Source organism: Mus musculus, chromosome 9, assembly GCF_000001635.26.
Source record: "Mus musculus strain C57BL/6J chromosome 9, GRCm38.p6 C57BL/6J".
Classification (NCBI taxonomy): domain Eukaryota; kingdom Metazoa; phylum Chordata; class Mammalia; order Rodentia; family Muridae; genus Mus; species Mus musculus.
Genome location: NC_000075.6, coordinates 63,219,604 through 63,242,526, shown reverse-complemented (window position 1 = coordinate 63,242,526; position 22,923 = coordinate 63,219,604). Strand labels below are relative to the sequence as shown.

General features: G+C 44.3%; 1 protein-coding gene across 6 annotated transcripts in view; it reads left to right on the top strand.

Moving 5' to 3' along the window:
* Positions 1 to 22,923, top strand: part of Map2k5 (mitogen-activated protein kinase kinase 5) — a 217,915-nt gene that overhangs the window by 139,156 nt on the left and 55,836 nt on the right. For 5 of the 6 annotated variants that reach the window (XM_030244354.1, NM_001364494.1, NM_001364493.1 and 2 more), the window contains one exon: positions 7,209 to 7,238. The exons of the other annotated variant lie outside the window; for it this stretch is intronic. In XM_030244354.1, coding sequence (XP_030100214.1) covers positions 7,209 to 7,238 — 30 coding nt within the window. The remainder of the gene's footprint in view (positions 1 to 7,208; positions 7,239 to 22,923) is intronic. 6 annotated transcript variants of the gene reach the window in all.

The following is a 22,923-nucleotide window of genomic DNA, read 5'->3' as shown; positions in this document are numbered from 1 at the left end:
ACACTCAAGTACACACACACACACACACACACACACACACACACACACACACACACACATTTATAGTCAAAAAAATGACGCAAATAAAATAGCATTATGGGAGAAGAAGGCAGCGGCTTGCATTTCAGGTCAGCAGGGTTAAGAAGTCCAAGAAACCTTTAAATATTCAAAACAGTTGTATTCAGCCTAGAATCTACTTTTTATCGTCCTCACTGGCCCTTCAGGATGAAGGAAAGACACTGTCCAGCTCTGGGAGTAGTTTGCTGGCAGGAGAATTAGGAGAAAGGTACTGACGCCTGAGGGGTGGGTCATGAATTAGTAATTGCTATGTGGCGGATGAGCCCGTCAGAAGAGTTGAAAATGAGGAAGTTGCCTCACAGAGCACTATCAATCACTCAGTGACCATAACTTCCAGTAATTAGTGTATTTTATGGGCTTTTGCTTCAGTGGCTCGAAAGCCCATATGCTGCACTCACAGCTAAACTTTGCCGGAGTAATATTCCAGGATGATTTATCCCCTTGCTGCACTGGGAGATAACCCTATATTAGGTGAAGATTGTGAACTAAGCTGCAATAAAGTGTAAGTTTAGGTACAGTTTGCCCAGGTTGAGACCTCAATGTATCATGCTTTTGAGCATTCATGGTCGGGCCGGAGCAAGCAATCATTTCTAACAGTGAAACAAATAAAGCAATTAAAGGACCAGCATTAGGATATTGTGTTTGTGAATTACTGTTGCCCTCTCCCCGTTTAAGTGTCCACTGTAATAAGCCCATTTCTAATTAGAAGAACAGCAATGCTGTATTAGAATCATTTATTTGTAATGCTGTCTTCCCTCCATGATTACTGGTAATCTGGGGTAGAATGCAGGACCCTGTGAGTGGTGGAGAAGTGCTTGATTTATCCTTTTGTGCTACTGTGTTTGGGCTCCTTAAGTTACAATAAATCCACTCCCGATCTGTGGGGTCTGGCGAAGATGAGGATTTCCTTTAGAAATGCTGGCACATGTTAAGGAGCAAGCCTGGCGGGAACCTCCCAGTTAGGCTTTCTACACAAAGAGGGAAAAACGTTATTTACCAGCTCTCAGGGGCACTTGGCACTCCTCGCACCGGCGTAATGAGTTATTTGCTGAGGTTCACCCAGTGCACCGGAAGTCCCCAGGGGCCTTCACAGACAGGGTTCCCTGCCATTGCCAAAACATCTGTAGAGCCCAGCATTCTAATAATTTAACAAGCTTTGCCACCAACTTACAGTATGACCTTGGGCAAATTAATTAAGCTTCTGGTGCCTCCATTGGGCAATAATTCTGTTTGTGTTAAAGCAATCCTTGGAGTTTGTAGGAAAGAGTTATGTCAAGATAAGTATAAATTGACTAAGGAAAGAGACGGACTCGGCTGCACCGTATTCTCTGCAGATGAGACACCTCTGTGCAGCTCCTACGGATCTGTTCCTGAGCTTTCCTGAGATAGATGCTAGTGAGAAGCTAATCTCACCAGGCTTAGCTGAGGAGGTGTGTAGTGTGACACCTTCATTACATTTATTATCCCATCTTTAATTTACAATGCATTATCACATCATATGAGTTAAACAATAATAGTAAAACAAACTAATTGTCTTTAATTAAAGTGAATTAGGTTTTGATTTCAATATATTTGATGTAGCGAGAACTGAGGATGTGGAGGCTCCCAAAGGTTATTAGGGCAGGTTTCTGTGGGCCTGATGGTGTAGTAATAACCCTCTTCCTCGTGGTTCTAGACACCAACAGATATGTCATTTCATCAGTCTCTGTTACTCGCACTTATGCCCCTCCACAGGGGTCGCAGATTCCACAAGTTAGCAGCTAATGGCGTTATACATTAAAAATTGAAGCTTCCCTCACTCCAAGGCCTTGCAAGGCTTTGTTCTTAAGCCCTAGACACTTTGGAGTGCAGCTGCAAACTATAGGCAGAAGATTAAATTAATTTGTAACTCTTTTTTTTTTTTTTTGTCCTGCATTACTAAATCCTCCACATTTAATTGAAACCCTACTTCAAGACGCTGTGTGTTTCTGCGTTCTTTGTTGTTAGTTTAACCTCTGAAGCTCTTTAACACTGGCAAATTGCTGTTATATCCTTTGGATTGTCTTGAAACCATTCCATAAGCGGACAATGAAATTGATACATGGGAAGAAATATCAGATCTTAGGGTAGGTTTTAAAGTGTTTAATATTTATTGTGGGTCTTCTCCAGCATAGTTTGAGGTGATTTAAGCTCGATCTTCAGGCCTGAGCAAATTGGTCTTGGGATGAAAACTCACCTTGGGAATTTTATGTCATTCAGTAGTTAAGTCTATTTTGTTTTTTTTTTAAGTTTCCCTTGTCTGAATGCACCAAGTGGCTGTTGAGTTTCTATGAAATGGAAGCTTAACTGCAGCACACAATCTAAATGCAAAATCCTTAGATGGAAGTTTAATTGTGTCAAATGCGCACAAGGTAATTAAGAACAAATTTTAGAACATTTCGGACTATAAAGTCTCCCTTCAGCTATATTGAAAATGCTTATTTTCAATTTGCAGTTATGCTAAGAAACATAGGATATGTCTAAATTAAGAATTTTTTTAAAACCTGAGTGCTTTTTAGTGCAAGTATAAACTTAAAGTTCATCTCATTGCTTTGCTGATGGCCTGAGTAGGAACCTTGGTCTAAGTCTGCCCTCCGCTGAGTAGGAGCCTTGGTCTGAGTCTGCCCTCCGCTGAGTAGGAGCCTTGGTCTGAGTCTGCCCTCCGCTGAGTAGGAGCCTTGGTCTGAGTCTGCCCTCCGCTGCTGCTGCTACCTTGCCTCCTCTCTCTCTCTCTAGTTCCGTGAGGTAATTTCCCTATCGTGTTGTTACTTTATAAATAAATATTTTTCTACCCTAACTTTCAGCTAAAATACGAAAGGTTTCGATTATGTATTTGACAAAAGTTCTAGTTCTCTCTCTCTCTCTCTCTCTCTCTCTCTCTCTCTCTCTGTGTGTGTGTGTGTGTGTGTGTGTGTGTGTGTGTGTGTGTTACACACACAGAGGCTCAAATACATTTATTATTTACAGTATAAAATCCAACATACTTCAGTGCTGTAACCTCAAGAACAATGCGTAGGTTATGGTTGGTCAAATCAAAGATCAATAAATGACTCTAAGGAACATTTCTAGTTTCACAGTGAAATGTTAGTGATTCCTGTTATTTCAATGTATTCCCAACTGTGACCACGTCCACAGTCTCTTTTTCCTGCCCTTTACACAAGAAATGTCCCACAACCTCTGTTGAGCAGTTTGTTAACTGTTTAGTGTTTGGAATTAAACTGCACTTGTTTATTTAACATTAAATAGAATGCTTTCCCTGCCTCCTGTCCACCTCCACCCCAGCCACGAACAGTAGACCTGTTCCAGGGCCTGCACAAAGTCGCCCGTCTCCTCCTGGGAGTGAAGGGATAAGACAGTCTGTTGATGGATTGCTGGTGTGTCTTCATTTTTTTAGTACACTATTTTTTTAAAACCCTGGACTTAAGCTGCCTATATTTAAATGCTCCCCTTGTAAAGATGACAGAGCGAGTGGGCATCCCTATTGGCCAAGCCCTAATCTGTTTGCTTTGCTGCAATCCTTCTTTTCCTCCCCCGTTACTTTAACTGTTAACCTATTTATAAATCTAAATCTACACACAAAGGTCATTGGTTGGCTGAACTTAAACCATTTTACTCAGTAAATTTAATTAAGAAAATACAGTGCAACTCATAAGCAAATGAGTTTTTTCCTAGTTTTAAACCAAACCACCCTCTTGAGTGCTGATTGCCTTGCCCGACCCCTGGTGATACAGAAACAGGCAAAATTAAAAAGGACATTAAAGCTTCATTAAATCTGAAACACATTTAGTACAGTGACATATCTGCAGGCCATTTCAGAGAAGATTACACACTCTCTTTTGTAAGTTTCCTAATTTATAATACCTTGACAATAAAAACTGGGGAAATGCATGTTGATTAATAGGCCAGTAGGGTAAGAGCGGCGAGCAGTGCCGGCCCAGCCTTCTGCAAGGCCCGCAGCATCTGCACTCCCTCCCATAAGGGTTCAGGGTTTGTTTTGACTTCTGTGAAGAAGTTCCTCGTGCAGCCATGTCTGCTCAGGGTAACATTTCTATTTCCAACTGACAGCTTGACAAAGGGGTTCTGGGCCTACCCTTGTGATTCAACCCACTTTGTCATTAGACAAATACTGGGAAGTCAACAGCTCTGGGGCTACATTTTACTGAAGGGTAAGGACTTAGATGAAGGCAGAGTCCTTTGGAGGGGCCTTCCGACAACTGTCTTCAGTGCAGCAGGCACACCTGCTGGAGCTCACTAGCTACAGCAGCCCATTGGTGACACTCGGAAGAGAGGAAGTGACAATCTTGATACCATGGCAGTGGTACCTACCTGTTAACAGCAAAAGAGCCTTCTCTGCCATGTAAATCCAAAGAGGTCACTCCTACAAAATGCCAGCAGGACTGAGGTCCCAATGGATAGATGTCAGGAAAACATGAAACAAAGTTAGACCCAGGAATTCTGCTTTGCCCAAATCAGCCACTACTGCCTGTTCCTAAGCAGATGGGACAAAAGGGCCACCACTGATCTGCCCACACTAAAACTTCTCTCTGGCCCCTGCATAGTAGTGTCTTAAATGAGTGACACCAGCCATCCTTGCTTCCCTGTCCCAGTTATGACAGAGGAGCCAGGTGCATGTATACACACTGCAGATCAATGATGACTGGCCAGTCAGAGGCCTTGTACTAAGATGAGAGGGAGCCGATTCTCTCATTATTTTGTTCTTGTTCATTATGCTTTCCTCGTTTTTTATTTCTCTCTGTTTGTTTTGTTTTGGAAAGAGCCTCACTGTGTGGCTTAGGCTGATATTGAAGTCAGGATCCTGCCACCATAGCTTTCTAAAGTGCTGAGATTACAGATATACACCACCACACCTGTCTTATTTCTTAATTCTTTAAAAGCTGCAAGAATCAGGAATGTCAGCATCTGCTGGGTCACATAGATCATGATAATTTGTGTGATAGGCAGGTTGTCTCTGCCAGTCAGTCATGTGGGCAGAAATCTTCCTCAGTCCCAGTGATGTGTTCAACATGTATGTCCATGAATGTGCATACATTTCTCTGTAAGGGACTAAGCCACCATGTTTTAGGTTTGTTCTACCAATTATTAGTCTCTTAGCCATTTTAGATGAGAAATCTTTCTTGTGTTGTATCTTTACTCCAGATGAAATGCACACAGATCAGCATGATAATAGGTACAGCTTTCGGTCACTCCTCAGTGCCTGTCAGGTCATTAGAGAATAGTACCCCCACCACTGCAGACCAGAGACTCCTGAGTCAGCCTGCACACTCACAAAAGTATAGTCACACCCTAGATTTTTCATATCTAAGACAAGCCTACAGCTTGTGTTGTATGAAAGCAGAATAGGGGCAGCATAGCAGCACTTAGACAGCAGCCGGCCAGACGAGACCCTGCCGACACAGAGACCCCGCCAATGCAGAGACCCTGCCGATGCAGGGAAGCATCCATCCCCCTCCTCTGCCTCATTTGACCTGTTTTCTCATTTGAACATGGAAAGATTGAGGAAACCCATCAAATGAAATAACGATAGCTTCAGTTTACATCTTGAAAATCCATATACTTATTTATTAATATCCATGAGATATGAATACAGTGTGGCACTTAACTAGATATTCTAACACATAGAGGCACACACAAACATGCAAGTGAGTGTTCACTGTCTCAGAGGGCCACCATACAAACTCATATGGTTATTATTACACTGCTGTTCAAATTGCCCTTAGAGCTTTGAAACCTCAATGCCTCTGTCTGTCCCTTAGTAATCTTTGTAGGTGTTCAGGGTTTGAATAAACATGGGCATTCAGGCATCAGGCTACATAGAAGCCACATGATCACCAAGCTAAGGGGTGTCATCTTAAATGTGAGCTGTGATTAGTTCTCATAAAGTAAAAGAAGTGTTCTTTTGTTGCATGAAATGATTTCGAACACCATTTTGAAGTGTTTGAGAAACGTCAGTGTCTTTGAAACAAGTATGCAGCTGCCAGGCTCCCAGAAGACAGTGCCAGGGTGCTGTGAGGAACACTGGATTGAGAAGCAGGTTTTGGGGACAGTCCCTAGATTTCTCTTGACTCACTGTGTGAGACTTCCTTGAGGGTTTGTATCTGCCCTATAGGTCCATGTGCTCAGATGTGTTCTGGCTTCCCTGGTGCTATGCTTCTCCTTTGCAGGCAGGGACAGATACATATGGAGGGCTCAGAATGGAGGATGGGCCATGCCGGTCCATGCAAGGAAGCTATATGTTTCATGATTGCTTCCTTTGAATAGGGCCCTTACTCTCATCACTCAGGAGGCAGAGGCAGGCAGAGCTGTGAGTTTGAGGCCAGCCTGGATAGCCAGGACTATGAACAAAGACCCTGTTGAAAGAGAGACAGGGGAGATGGGAGGGGTCTGATCTTATCACATTGTATCAAGCATATTCTTGTCTGAGTTGCTTAGTTGTAACACATGAGGTTACAGAAGTGACTAGCCCAGAAACAAAGAGCAATATACAAATGAAAATAGGCATGGAGGGCTCACTCTCCCAGGTTCGGACTGAGACCTGCAGTTCCACCCTGGCAGCCCTCCCTGGCCAGTTTTAGCCTCACGACCATCCGTGGCCAGTTCTGGACTGGTGGGAGGGCCTCTAACTGGCAGGGAAGCAGGGAAAGGTAAGTGCGTGAAAATAATAGCGCAGGTTTCAGTGTCCTAACACAGCCCACTCCAAAACCATAGAGCTGTGCTCCAGAACCAATTAGATGATCCCGTATTACAAGAGAAAAGGCCACAGACTTGTATATCCCTGTCCTGAAGAAACTGTCACACACATACATGTGAATAATTCCCCAGAGTTGAGAATACACCTAAGAGAAAGTATGTGGGAAAATATTCAGTTTATTAAAATGAAAATGTTTCTAATACAGATAAAATGTTACCTATTAAAATGTCCATTCTAAATACAGTTTATAATGTAATTACAGCAATAATTTAGTTTATGCATTAGAGGTGTGGATGTTTTTTTACTTGCTAGATACAATTCTGAAATGTAGTCCTTGTCTGTCTTAAGGAGATCTGCCCTGCATGCAAATCTATAACTAGACAAATATTATTTTCTTTCCCAGCTTGCTCTTGGGAGGTTTCCATATCCTCAGGTAAGATTGTTCATTACTGCCGTTTGCCTCTGTGACATTCATTCCTATGTATGAAGGTACAGGAAGCGATTGTGAACGTGTGAGCCACAGATAAATAAATCTGCCCTGTTAAAATGAAAAGTAGTTTCTTAAAGGAGTCATTAGAAGTCTCTATTGGCTTTTTTTCTTTTAAACTCTAGACAGTTTTCCCTTGTTAGAGGTTGACTGAAACCATCTTGCTCCTCTTTGTATGACATTTGAGGTGTCCCTTCTGCCAGCTCCATGTGCTCATGTGGAGGTTGGCGGAGGGGCACACCCTTTCCTTCATACCCGTTATGAGCATTTTGGATTCAGTTAAAATTATTCCAGTTAAAAGATGAAGCAAAGGGTGACGATAGCTAATGTGGGTCACTGTTTCACCAGGGGCGCAGGCTCCGGCTTTTGTGTCCTGTGATTTTGAATTCTTTTTTTATTTTGTTCCTTCTTAGTCACAAATAATACATTATCAAGTATTGCAAATCCTAAATTTTTATAAATCCTTCATGATTTTTACTAGAGAGGGATGCTAGCAGTTAAAACATAAAGCTATTTTGTGCCTTGAGAATGATTCCCTGCTGTTGGGGCAGCAAGCAAAATGTCCAGGGGGATGAAAAATGGACGGCTGACGGCTCTCTTCTGGTTGCTGTGCACTGTTGGTCTGGCATCGTGGTCTGAACAGGCCAAAGTGCCTGCAGGCATGTCTGATTTAAAGGTGGTGTTGGTCTCTGCTCTTTAAGCATCTATTAACTTGCTATTATTATGCAAATAAGTGTTGTATTACACATACTAATTTATGCATGGCTAGATTATGCAGATGCATCACAAACATGGTTATTGAATAATAGGAGGGGGCGCCTTCTCTCTAACCATCTTTAGAAGCGGTTCTCAGCCTATTCTCCCAGGACCCATGTGGACACTTACGGAGCCTTCATACACTGAAATGTCTCTTTCAAAGCCCTTTCCCTGCACAGTTAAAAGTCACCATATAAGTGGAAGGGAAATCCTCCAAGTGGTTAGGTTCAAGAGTGTTAGCCTCACTCTTCTTTGAAACAAAGAGAAGTGTCTTTGCTTAAGCATAGTCTTTTTCCTTTGAAAGAAAAATGTAGAACTTAGCCAGTTGGCACGCACTAGCACGTAGTGGGATTCTAACATATACAGCCATGCCACTTAGCTGTATAGGTAGTCTGCTGGATTAAAATCACATTGTCAAGATTTATAGTCATTTGAATATTTATCTTGTTATGCCTCTTAAGTCTGTCAGTAATTTTAAACAATTCAATGTTTGACTAATACATATAATCCTGTAAAACTGTGGAAATGAACATGAGGCCCTTCATGACCTAACTCTTAAACTAGTCGTAATAGAACACTTACAAGCCATTGATGGAGATCAAGAGCCAGCAGGATGGCCTGCCATGCGAGCCTGAGAGCCTGAGTATGATCCCTGGGACCCAAAGGGCATAATGGAGAAAACTGACTCCCCCAAGTGACCTCTGACCTCTACATATGAGCCCCCCAATAATAAATAAGGTATTGTTTAAATTTCAAAGATTGAAACTGTAGCCAGATCCATAAAGTCCCTACTATGCAGTATGAGTAGGCAGGGATACTGACTGAGTGTGTGGTCCTCGGTGTGTGACCATGAAGACCACAGGCAGATTTGGGAACAGGCAGGTGTAGCTTTGCTGAATGACTAAGTAGCCCTGTGTTTGATGAGTTGAATAAAAGTTGGAAAATGCTAATTGGGTGAACTACCTATTTAGCAGTGGTAATTCCTTGAATTGTGGTAGAATGCTATCATCAAAATGATACTTTTATTTCAAATAATGCAAGCAGCCTTTATGCCCTCAGGCCCTTCCCCATCAGAAGTTTGGGTGATTCCCTACTGAAAGGCAGTGGCTTTTGGTGCGATTCACATTTTCTCTACCTTTGTATTCTTGATGAAAGGTGGGGGAAGGGCCCTTTATAAATGCCTCCCATGGACTGGAGAGATGGTTCAGCATTGGGGAGTACTTGCTATTCTTCTAGAGGACCAGGGTTTGCTTCCCAGCACCCATGTTGGGTAGTTCAGAACTGCCTGTAACTCCAGCTCCAGGGGATCCAGTGGCCTCTTCTGGCCTCTGCAGGGTGCATATAAATTCACACAAACACACACATAAATATAAAAATCAATCACTCTACCAATCGGTGCTTTCCCTACAACTTTCTTCTTCCCTCAAATGAAACGGAAGGAAAAATGTTTGTTTCTGAGGTACTGCCGAGACTGGATCATGAGAGCACACCTTCACTGTGTCCTACACTACGCACTTGAACTGTGTGCTGTGAGACGGCCTCCTGTGTGGGATAAGTAGTCACCATTACTGACCGCTGACTGCGGCCAATTTGATTCCCTTGACTCAGGTGGAATGGGTCAAGTTGAGTCAAGATGCTAGTCTTGGGTAGCATTGTATCATTAGTAGCTTTGTATCAAACCACACCATGGCACCTAAAAAGCAGCTATCCCTGCCTTTGACTTTCTTGAGTGAGTGGAAGCTGAGTACTTTACCCAGCAGTCTTCTTTCCACCCTACTGAAGACTCTGCTACCCTCAGAATGGTCCTTGAACACTAAGGTCCTGTCATTTTTTAATTCCTGGGCTGGGGTTAGGGCCATGGAACTGCTGTTCTGGACCCAAAGTCAAATCAAGACCCCAGACTGGGACTCTCTTCCTTAGAAACCAGTTGAGAACACACAGGCAAGTCAGAGGTTGGATCAGAAGACTCAGCTCTACCACAAATTCACTGGCCCTTCACTATTGCTTTCTAAGTTTCTTGAGACCTTGTCTTCCTTATCTCTGAGGGGAGAATCCTGCTGTCTGCCTTCTCTTTCTGGTTCGAGAGATTGTGCTGCTCAGATGAAATGGTAGATATAAAGTCACTTAGGAAAGTACAAGGCCCCAGTGTGTCCCCACCCCTGGCTCCGGTGCAAGGCTATGTTCAAATCCGCATTTACATCTTAGCAACCCTCAACCTGACTGGAACAGAGCGTGAGGCTGGAAGGAGCAGCAAGCTTCCAGACTTCCTTCACTCAGCCCAATGTCAGTGCTGCTGACAGCATCTTTAGCAAGCCCTCCTCCAGCTGGTGACAGGGTGTATACAGGGTGAGGGTGCAGATGAGGAGGAGGGCGTGGGCGTAATAGAGTCAGTCATCAGGGACAACGATTGTGAAGAGGCTGGGCTTCTTAGAGCTCACCCTTCTGTGTGAATGTCATTGTTTTGTGTAAGCAGGTGTTTGCTGTTTGGAAACACATGCAGAAATTCCTTTAGGCCTTAGAATAGCACAGCCTGCTTTGGATGCTGTGGACTCTTAAGAAGAAAGGTTGGGCCCTCCATTACAACAACGTTCATTATTATAAAAAACCAGGGATGGGGATAGGATCCAGCTAGTATACTTCTGGCCTGACTTGCCCCAGCATCTGGGAGGTGGAGAGAGAAGGCTAAGACATTCAAGGATTATCATTGGCTATAAAGTGAGTTTGAGGCCAGCCTGGGATACATGAAACTGTCTCAAACGAAGAAACAAAAGACTATGGTATGATGTCTTGAAGTCACTCAACAGCTTCCCTGCTCAGATCTCCTGAGCACTTTGTGTGACCAGCCCCAGGTCGCGCATCCCACCACAAGGAACTGTTATTTCTAGCCTCACACCTTTCAGGCCCCATACCTCATCTCAAAGGGGAGTGGGAACAGTTGGGTCTCAGACTTGGAGGCACTTACACTCAGTGACTGGCTGTGTCACCTCAGCTTTGCCCTCCTCACATTCAGCTTCCCTGCCAGAGAAGACAGAAAGAATGAGCACTATGGGCCGGGCTGATGGAGGTGACAAGGCTGGTCCCCAGAGCCCTTTTGCTTTTCCTGTTCCTTGTTTAGTAGTCCAGGAGGATGCAGATGGCCTCAGAGCCCTCCCCCTGGAATGTGAGGTGCCTGTGGAGCATATTCTGTAAGGAGAGGACGAGCATCTTACAAAGCTAAGTCCATTGAACAATTCAGCTTTAATGGTAATCTGGAAAGATCTGTGGGTCCAGACAAGGACTGGAGCATGTATAGTCAGGCGGTCATGTAGATCCTAAGTCAGTTGACTTAAAAAAAAAAAAAACCGTGGCAGTAGCCAATGGTTTGTTTAATGACACCATAATTTGGGAGAAATGAAAATGATTGCCCACTAAACATTGTCATCCTCCATTCAAACTTTACAGCGAGGCCCTGTGCTTGCTCGGACAGTAGTGAAGCCATTAGGGAGACTTCAGGGGCTGGCCCCGCTAGTGCACTGGGGACTCAGGAGGCAAGATGCCTCGGGAAAGTGAAGCTAACTCCGATACAAATGTGCTTAAAGTACTTTTGCATATATAAAAACATTGTTCTTGTTTTGCCTACAATTCCTGATCTTGGTTAATAAATTACATCAAAATGACCCCGAGTTAAAAAAGGGGGGGTCGGGAATCTGAGCAAATAGTGCCCCCGGTATTGTAAAGCTTTGAATGTTTTCACACCCCATTAATTTATTACTTCTCTTTCTTCATCTTTAAATTTCATTTTTTTTTTCAAAAATTCCGACTCCCCGCTGCTGCAGTGATTTCCATCTTGTTGTTAATTTCCCCTGCTCCATATGGAGCTCCAGACATTTCACCTGGAGGCTGTACTAGATTTTGCTGTAGTGATCCTACTTCCGGAGGCCAAAACTGTCATTTAGGGTTCCTGGTGCATCTGTCGGCGCCAGGCTTTTCACTGGCATGGGAGAGTGTGAATAACAAATTGGATGCACCTGAGATTCGGATGATTAGTGTGCGCTGTGAATCTCTGAGACTTGTAAGCGGCGAGCTCTGGGGGGAGGGGCAGAGGGCCGGAGCTGAGGGTGGGTGGGTCTGTGCCCACACCTTGCAATCGGGGCTTGGCAAGTGCTGTGCCGACGTCGTCGGCAGCCCTGGTGCAGAGATAGTAACATATATTTCATCGTGCCTTGTCATTGATTAGAAAAGAGCCTTTAATTTCATTTCACCCCATGTTGTGATTAATTTGCATTCTTTGTCAGAAGTTAATGGAGTTTTTTATGGTTCACTCTGAAATCCTTGAAGACATCAGACTTGATCTGATGTTTATACAACCGCCAGCGGAATTTTTCCCTGTGATTGATGGCAAGCTTGATGTTATTCCAAACGGTTTTTTAAGCTGTTTTTAAGAATTATTTGAATAAAATGCAAGCAAGATATTGTTGTAACGATCAAGATTATCTGTTAAAAATCTGTTTCAAATAAAGAAGATGATAAGTAGAAAAGGGGATCAAACAGAGAGAAGGATGGTGAACGGAGGCATTATTTATTAGAATTATGTAAGAACGACATAGAACAAATCCGTGCATTGTGAAGAGATCACTTGTATTGGAAATTTTTTATCGTCCTCTGACCAAATAGAATAAGTAAGTCCAAGTTTAAAAAGAACATCTAATCGTAGGCACTGATTAGAAGTCTCATTATCAACTGGCCAGTTCTCGAGTAGTCTCCAGCCTTGGCCATCAGTGAGCACACCAAGACCTACTGTCCTGGACCAGAGGAGACAGGGCTGTCCAGCCAGCCAAGTAATGATGTATTTCTCATCCCAATCAAGAGGAATTCTTCAACCTCAGTATAAGTTACACATAAGGAGATTATAGACGGTCCTTAGTAAAAGATGTTTCTGGTTTTAATTGAAGTTTACTGCTTTCTGATCCTTGTCTTAGTGTGATCTAAGGTTCTTTTTATTATATGTAATCTATATTATTGACCAAGTTTACCCCGTTCTCATTTACATAGAAGCAGCTTGTCAAGGAGAAATATTTTGAGTTGGTTTAGAAACCTGCTGTTGGACCGCGTTGGGCTCCTCTTTCTTCCCTGTCACTGACAGACTGGCTTGTCAACATTCCACTTGTAGCAGGACACTTCTTGGCAAGGTCTTGCTTTTACCAGAGTGGAAAGCCTGTGTTCTTAAAGCTGTTTACAACACTAAGCACTCGGAAAATGCTGGGGTCAAAATACTAGAGTTTTGTTCTGGGGTTTTGAGACTTGGTCTTTCTGTATAGCACAGGCTGGCCTCAAGCTCCTGTCAATCCTCCTGCTTCACAGCCTCCCAAGTGCTGGAATTAAGGCCTGCACTAGCATGTCCAGGCAAAATACTAGAGGTTTTTTTTTTTCCTTACATTTAATACATATGTGTATTAAAAGCCTTTCACTGGGTATATGGTTACTAATGCCAACACTGAACATTTAATATTGTCTTACTGTCTATATTATATTTAGACTGCAGAATCATTTTCTTAATTATGTATCCACCTCCTAACTGTGATCATGCATAGAACTGCCAAAATCTAAAACGCTTGTCTTCTTTAAACAAATGTTTTTTGAATCAGCTTGGTTAGACATACTTTTTGAACTATAAGGACTTGTAGTTTTCAGTTGGGTCTCTTACCAAAAAAAAAAAAACAGTGGGTAGTCCCCCAAATATTCAATGTTCCCCTTTAACTGAAAAAAAGCTAGATATGTGCCATGTTTTTTACTTAAATTTCTGCCAACATTTTTATTCATTATCCTTACTAATTAAGATATAGTCACTTAAAATATACCAATATTCCACGCCATAAAATCAGATGGATAGTCCGTAAAACCCCAGAGGTAAACCTTAACTGATGGGGAGATGTCAATTGTACACATTAGCTTCTTCCCAAAACTAAGTTTCCCAGATATCCATCTCAGATGTACCCAGAGATACTTTATCTCCTACCCCTCTCCTAAAGGCAGGAGGTGTGTTCCTAATCTGTCCTAAATAGAGCAAAAATGGGGTCAGGTCAAAAAGCAAGGTGTGCTGTACGCACTTAAAATCCCCCCACTGGGGAGGCAGAGACGGATCCCTGAGGGTCTCTGGCCAGTCTACCTAGCTGGTTTCAAGCCAGCAAGAAACCCTGTCTCAAAAAAGACAAGGAAGACAGGACTGGTAAGGTGGCTTGACAGTTTAAAGCTCTGGCTGATCTTGCAGAAGACTGAATCCAATCCCAGCACCGCCACGGTGGCTTACAGCATCTGTAACTCAAGTTTCAGAGAGCCAGTGCCCTCTTCTGACCTCCATGGGCACCAGGCATGCATGTGGCATGCATATATACATGCATATAGGCAAAGCTCATACACATAAAATAAAGATAAATAAACCTCTTAAATAAAATACAGTTAAGCAAGAGAGAAAAGAGGAAAGGAAAGAAACAAAGTGTGTATGACACCTAGGAAATGACACCTGAGATTGTTCACTGGCTTCCATGGACATGCACACCCATGCATGTGCACACAGCAGAGAAGGAAGAGAACCTGTCCCCAGTGTTTAGGGAGCTTGGAAAGGTGGCATTTCCCCATTATAGTCACTACTGCACTTGAGGCAGGTTGCTTAGCCAGCCAGGTGAAGAATGGCTTTCTTTTCTTCTAAATACCAACCTGAAGGGTTGGGCAATGGCTCAGTGGTAAGAGCACTTGCCTAGCTTGAAGAAAGCTGTAGGTTTGATCCCAAGCAAATGCCAACAGCAGATTGGCCCAGTTCTACAGCACCATCTAAACTAGATGCTTATCTGTCACTGAGGACCTACCCTGGGCCTGACATTTTGCAGAACTGAAGCAAAGGAAGTCCCAGTTACAACAGAGAGAAAAGCTGATTGGATAAAAGGGGCCTCCAGGTCCTGAGCCTTGGCCTCAGAAAGGGGGTGGGTGGCGGGGTTAGCTCACTTTAAAAAGCCAAGACAAGGACTGAAGAGATGGCTCCGTTAAGAACTCCTACTTCTCTTGCAGAGAACAAGTGTTCAGTTCCCAATGCCCATATCGCATGGCTCACAACCGCCAGTAACTCCAGCTCCAGGGGACCCAAAGCCTCTGACCTCTGAGGTTGCCAGCACTCATGTGTGTGTGTCCGCACACTCAGAGTTTAAAAAGTAAATAAGTCATTTAGTCTGGAAAGGTAGCTCAGCTGTTAAAGAGTGTGTACTGCTCTTACAGAGGACCTAAGTTTGGATTCCAGAATCCACATCAGGTGGCTCACGACCACCTGTAATTCCAGCTGTACTGGGATCCTACACTTCTAGCCTCTGCAGGCACATGCACACATACATGTAAATTTTATTTATTGAGATAGGGTCTCTCTATGTAGCCCTGGCTGGCCTGGAACTGACTATATGGGCCAAACTGGGTTTGAACGCACAGAAATCTGCCTAACTACTTCCCAAGCGCTAAGACTAATGTGCCACCTCAGTGGGCCTGTATACACATGATTTCTTAAATGATGAAAATAAATATTTATTTAAAAGAAGCCAAGAACAGCTAGACGTGGTGGCGCACACCTTTAATCCCAGCACTTGGGAGGCAGAGGCAGGCGGGTTTCTGAGTTCAAGGCCAGCCTGGTCTACAAAGTGAGTTCCAGGACAGTCAGGGATACACAGAGAAACCCTGTCTCGAGAAAAAAAAAAAAAAAAAAAAAAAAAAAAGCCAAGAATGTGTCATAGAGTAGAAGATACTCGAGCTGGGGTAAGGAGACTGTAAGGATGGCAAAGGCCCACTGTAAGCACTCAAGTCAAAGGGAGCTGCGTTCACCAAGAGGTCTACCGTGGGGTGTGGATAGCCTCCTTCCAGTAGTCTGACTGTAGAGTGTTACTGTGGTTGCTTTCATTTCCCTAGTTGAGCAAATTCCCTGGGTAAATTGTAATACAAGACCTTAGGGGAGGAAGAAAAGGGAGAAAGGAGCAGGAGGAGTACGGTGTGCATCAAGATGTAGTTGACCCCGCAATAGACCAGATACAGAAGCTGGACCTCAGGATGTCCTGAGTCCCTTTGAGATGGCAGGGAGCCTGTCTGAGGTAGGAAGGATTTGTATTTCCAGACCTCTGCCCTGAGGGTACTTGCCACATGCCTGAAAGCTTCTCCCCAGCTTGTGTGAATTTGACCCGACACATTACAGGACAGTTTCTAGGCTGCTAGGAAGGAATTATCACGATTACATGAGCCAAGGCCTAAAAAGGCACTTTGAAACATGTACGGTGGTTAACAAAACCAAGGCAATGGTGGTATTATTTATACTTCCAGAAAGTACTTCAGGGATTTGCCTATATTGCTCTGAAAATATATGAGTGTGTCTCTTGCCAGATTGGACTGAAATGAATTACTTTTCTGATCCCACCAGAGCCCTCCTGTCCAGTCCTTCTCTTTGGAGTTACAATTTATCATTCACAGTCGTAATTCACAGACTTACATATAGAATCTAGTCATTTTTAGCCCAGGAACTGGGACCCTGAGTCTCTCAGGTTTAAATGATCAGCCTAGAAATTGGAGTGAAGTGTTAAGCAGTGACCTGAGTGTCCTGCTCTGGCTCCCAGTTGGCAACCTTGCCCTCTTGTCTCCTCTTAGACTCCAGAGATTTCCACTCTCACCCTTTGGTAGTTGCCACCTCAAAAGCTCCTAGAGTTTCAGAGGCAAGAAGACCTTACCTAGCTTTGTATTTTCTACAAGTGGGAATGGAGCCGTGGTGATTAAGTGACTTGCGGGCTCCTGTCTCCCACCCCCAGTTCAGTGGCTTTTTCTATCTAGAGATCATGGGGACGTGGACTGTGATGAGGCACCCAGAGGTTTTGATCCCAAATAACCAGTCTTATTTTACACACCCAGCCACTCAAGTACTGCCTCCAACTGGTGTATCTACAGAGGTGGAAATTACTGTCCCAGGATGCCCCCTGCCTGCCAGGTAATTGCTGACTGGGCTAAGAATCCCTGGCGGGCAGCTGGTCTCAGCTGAGGCGGAGACATCAGCTTTTACTGTTCTCAGTTGTGCTCCCATCATTCCACAGAGAGAACTTGGGGTAGATTTGGAGCTCATTGGCATCCAAGTTAAAAGGGGGCAGACCTGGCCAAGCTTTGTTTGAATAGAGATTACTTTTAAATGTTTAAAATAACAGTTCTGGATTAATGCCTGGGGTGTTGGAGAATCTTTCTCAACTAAAATGTTAATGATCCTAAGAACCCAACCCTCTTTAGTGCCAATAAAACAGACGAGAAGAGTTCATTGAAAAAGCAACAAGTCTCTAAAGGAGCAAAGAGCTGCTGCGGTTGAGGACTGAGGATGGCTGAAAGACGGCCAGGAACAAAGGCTCCTGGACACAACTGGGGCCAAGACAGAAGGCATTTATACAGAGAAGGCATTTATACAGAGAGCCGAGGTGTCAGCCCTGAAGGATTGTGGGAAACCAGGGCAGCCAATTAGAATCAACTGTGCTCTGTATTAGGCTGTACCTCAATGTCTGCACATTGACCATCAGGCAGCAGGATAGCCTGATGAGGGAAGCTGTGGCTCTCCAGGCACAGGGAGGTGCATAGTCTAAAGATAAAGTAAGAGATAAAGCTTGTTTTAGTCCTGAACAGAAATAGGTTGCAGCACTCCCCTGTGGGCCACAGGGCACCTTCTCTATAGGGTTAGTTCCAGTTTGGGGGAAAAAAAATATGCCACAAGCAAAAACAACTTTCTGGACAGATGTCTTCCTTCATCCCGTGTTCTGGGTAGCTCTGTGCTCTTCATTAGCCAGAGACTCTTTGGCAGAGAGATCCAGAGGCAGCAAATGATACCCACCTCCCTTAGTATCACTGTATGTCACCCTGGGAATGAGACTTCCACCCAAGCACAGGCAAGGCTATTCTAACCTCTGGTTCTGGCATTTCCTATTAGCTCTTTGAAAAAAGATCTTAGAACCCTATGGAACCCCTGGGAAAGCAACAAAACCACAGGAAGCTGTGGGCTTTAAAAAAATCTATTTTTTATGTATATGGATGTTTTGCCAGCACGTATGGCTGTGCACCATGTTCATGCCTGACGCTTGAGGAGAAAAGAGGAGGGTGTCAGATCCTTGGAACTGGGGTTGTAAGCAGCTCTGTGAGTTCTGGGAACCAAACCCTGGGTCCTCTGCAAGAGCAACAAGTGCTCCTAACTGCTAAGCCAGCTCTGCAGCCGTAGGGCGAGGAAAGGCAAGCTCTGTGTTTAAGTCTTACCACTCAGCTTATGTCAGGGACCTTTAATAAGTGAGTCACCTTTAGGGGCCAGCAATTATGTCTCACCTGCTGCCTTAGTCAGGGTTTCTGTTGCTGGGATGAACATCGTGACCAGAGAGCAAGTTAGGCAGGAAAGGGTTTATTTCAGCTTACACTTCCAAAGTCGGGACAGGAACTCAAGCAGAGCAGGAACCTAAAGGCAGGAGCTGATGCAGAAGCCATGGAGAAGTGCTGCTTACTGGCTGCTCCGCCTGCTTTCTTATAGAACCCAGGGGTGGCACCACCTACAGGAGGCTGGGCCCTCCTGCATTGATCACCAACTGAGAAAATGCTGTACAGCTGAATCTCATGGAGGCATTTCCCCAACTGAGTCTCCTTTCTCTCTGATGGCTCTAGCTGTGTCAAGTTGTCACACAGCACCAGCCAGTACACCTTTTGGGTTCTAGGGTTACTTATAGTGTCTGGTATAGAGGACGACTTGATGAATATGAATGAAATCAGTGAAGTGATTATCTACCTCAATTTTACTTATTTACATGTTGGTAAAAACCAGTTTTGTGTGCGAAAGGAGCCACGACTCAGGCCCCATCACAGGCTCCCCCTCACTGCTTTGTCTTGTCTTCCTCACCTAGGTCCTTCTACTCTGCCTGACAGCATTGCTGCCTGAGGGCAGGTCCTTCCAAGAGGCGTGACCATTGTCTCAAGCGACAATGAGTATTGTCCCAGGAGAGTCCAGCTGGGACAAGGGATGGAGGGCTGGGGACATGGAAAGTAAGGCCCCTTTGCCAGATGAATCCAGATGGTGGTTAGGTCAGTACAGGTGTAGGCAAGGAAGGGGTGAAGGATCAGAAGCAGGTGGGAGCCAAGCAGTGTTCAGCAGCCTGGAGCACTGTTTCCTTCTGAGCCTCAGTTTCCCTAAGGGCAGGGTAGTCCATAGAGCTTGAGCATCTCTGAGGCCCTTCCCACATGAACAGTTCTTTAGGTCCTAATTCTTCATGGCGAATGTAAAATCCCAATTCACCATAATCACTGTAGCTTTAGCTGGGGCTGTAGCTTCCTGTGTCAGATTTGAAAAGAGTATTTTTAAAGCATCTACAGATCCAGACTTACCCACCTCTATACACACACACACACACACCTACCTCTATACACACACACACACACACACACATCCACCTCTATACACACACACACACACACACACACACACACATCCATCTCTATACACACACACACACACACATCCACCTCTATACACACACACACACACACCTCTATACACACACACACACACACACACCTATATACACACACACACACACACACACACACACCTACCTTTATACACACACACCTTCCTTTTATACACACACACACATCCCCCTTTTTTCACACACACCCACACACACACACACCTCTATACACACACACCCCTACCCCTTATGATCTTAAGCTAGATTCACACAATATCATCCCCGCTGTGAACAAAGAAAAAGGAACTAAAGTTAGAGACAGAAAAAAAAAAATGTCTAAAATCTACTCAAAGCAAAATTGACTTGAACACCTTGGCCAGGCCTGTACCATCAGGAAACAGATTCATCGTGTGATTCACATCTGTTTATTTCAAATGGCAATTCTGTGTCAAAACGTTAAAGTGAATGTTTGCCCACAGGAGAATTTACTGTGGCTCCTCTCCATGTACACGGAGTGCGACATGAGCTATGTCAGTTTTAAATACACAAAGGCTAGAGAATGGCCTGGCAAGCAGGTCCTTTTTTCCTGCTCCCTGCCTGGCAGACCCAGCGATGAGTAATGTCGCCCTGCACCTTGCTGCCCCAGCTGTTGATTCTGTGTAGAAATGCATTGTCCTTGATCCTTGGGAAGCAGCAAGAGCCAAGGGATCTAATTTATGGCCCTAGTGATTTTTCTATCTGGCCCCATCTGAGCTGTGCCCTCCTCTAGGCACCTTGGAGCCTCTCTGTCACACCCAGCTGTTGGCTAGCTAGTTTTCTCTTCTCAAAACTGGTGACTCCCGAGCAGTCTTGGCTGCAGTCTGAGCTGTGGGCCAGAGAGAAGGTGACAGAGATTGCATCTTAACCTGAATTGAATAACTTGTTTTAAACCTTCATTTTAATCATTTATTCAAGAACTCTTTGCATAAACATAATACGTATGTACAAACATACACACACACACACAGGAGAAGGGTTTCTCACTGTGTAGCCCTGGCTGGCCTTGAACTCACATATTAAAAGCATGTACCATCACATCCATCCCATGATACTTACACTGTGGAAGTTTAGTGACATTCTGCCTTGATCCGCATGATAAATTCACTTATAGCTTAACCTTTGTTTTAGACCCTCTACCAGGTGTAGACTCCTGAGCGGGGAAGAACTGCGGCAAAGATGAAGGCCAGTGACCCGGGGAGCAGGGACAGTGACACTTTATCATCATCTCCACTGATAGTTAGGCCCAGAAAATTTCACTCTGATCATTTTTGTAAGACAGCCATTGAGAAGCTCCGTCATACACTTGCAGTGGTACAAAGCAGCGGGTTAAAGGTTATGGGAGGCAAGTGTATCCTTTCAGAAAGCCTTATAATCGTAATGGATTGGAGATGGGCTGTCCCCTCGGCACATGGCGCAGCACTAAAGCGAGGACCAATTCTCCCTGACACAGGTGGAAGGCACAGCTCCTGAAGGAAGCACCGTTTTCTGAGAAGCCTTGGGATCCTCTTGTTTTGGTCCTGAGCTGTGCAGACAATTCATAGCCCTACTGCGGGAAGGATGTCAAGGCAGTGGGTGTCTAGCTGGAATTCCATGGAATGTTCTAATTCTCAGGTTTCTGCATTTCCCTGATAGGCAGCCTCCTAAGCAAGCTGTTAGGCCAGGCTGTATCTGGGGCCTGGAGCACTGTTTCCTTCTGAGCCTCAGTTTCCCTAAGGGCAGGGTAGTCCATAGAGCTTGAGCATCTCTGAGGTCCTTCCCACATGAACAGTTCTTTGGGTCCTAATTCTTCATGGCGAATGTAAAATCCCCATTCACCATAATCACTGTAGCTTTAGCTGGGGCTGGAGCTTCCTGTGTGGATTGAAAGGAGTATTTTTAAAGCATCTACAGATCCTTACATTTGGGTTAAAATTTAAAAAGAACCGCGATTAACACTGAGGACTGGAATATGGCTCAAGTCACATGAAATGAAGCTGCTATTCTTTCAAAATTCCAACCATACTATGTAATTTCAGGCCTTTTTTTTTTTCCTACCTAAGAGAAAATAACACAAGCTTGAAAAGCAGTAAATATGTAAAGAGAAAATTTGTCAACTGATATTGGAAGATGTGACCTGGGTCACACATAAATCTCTCCGACAGGAGCTGCAGGGCAAGTCATCATTTCAGAGGGGAATGAAGGCCTGGCTGGTGTCTTCCCTCAGCTCCACAGTGAATCCACTCTGGTTTGCTGATTACGCCTCTGAATATGATGTGAAAGACCTGCTAGCAGGGTCTGTTTTGCCATTGTGTGCAGAGAGGGGAGCAAAAAGAGAAACTCCTGAAATTGTGTTTTTAGCACCAGTGCCATTGACAAGTAGTCCAGGCCTCACAAAGGAGCCTTAGAATTAACTATTGCTTCCCCAGAATCACTTTGCAAAGCCCTGAGCCATGCGTGGGCTTTCTAATTGCCACCTGTATGGTCCTTGCAAAGAAAGATGCTGTAAATGTTAATGCAGTCACCAAAACCTGGCTGGGACTTGTGGCTGCCTCCTAACAAGTCATTCATCCTTTTTAAACATGTGAGAATCTGTCTTCCATCAGAAGGAGGCCGGCCTCTCCTGTTAGTGGAACAACTGACAAAAGAAGAAAAGAAGAACATGTCCAGAAGAGGAGGGTGTTTCATCTCATTCCTGTATCAGAACACCACTAATTCCAGAGCATAATGAGCCAAGTGTTCGTCTGGAGCATTTATGCTCTGCTTGCTGTCCCAGAGTCCTAGTTAGCCACAGCAACAACTCAACATGAGCAAAATGTGCATGCAGGAGCGTGGGCTCAGGCAAGCTGGTTATAAAGAGTGTCAGAGGTGTTGTCGGGAGCCGGCTGTACATCAACACGAACGTGACTGTGCGCCTCTGAACTCTGCTCTCATGCTAGGCCATGGGAAAGGCAGACCCAGAATAAAGATAGGTGTCTATGAAGCTGGCATTTTACACGGAGCCAGTGCCTCTTTTAATGTGCTATAAAAACAAGGGGCTTTGGTTTTACATGAACTGTGCACAAAAGCAGAGGCAGTGGCAGGAGGTTGACATGGTTCAGCTCTGTTTTATAGTCACTGTGCCCAGACAGTAATATGATCTTGAAAAAGGTAAACAACAAAGAGTTTAGCAGTGAAGAATATGCCTAATATAAATACAGCCGAGCGCATGGCAGCTCAGAACTTGAAAAATATGACTGCGGCATTAAATTTTTCTGGTGGAATTAACAGAGGAACAGAACATAGCCTTTAAGGCAATATATCTGAGACAAGGGAAGGAGATCGTACATCTAACTCCATGGTCTGTGCCGCACTCCTATAAAGAACAGCACAGTAGCTTTATTTAATTGAGA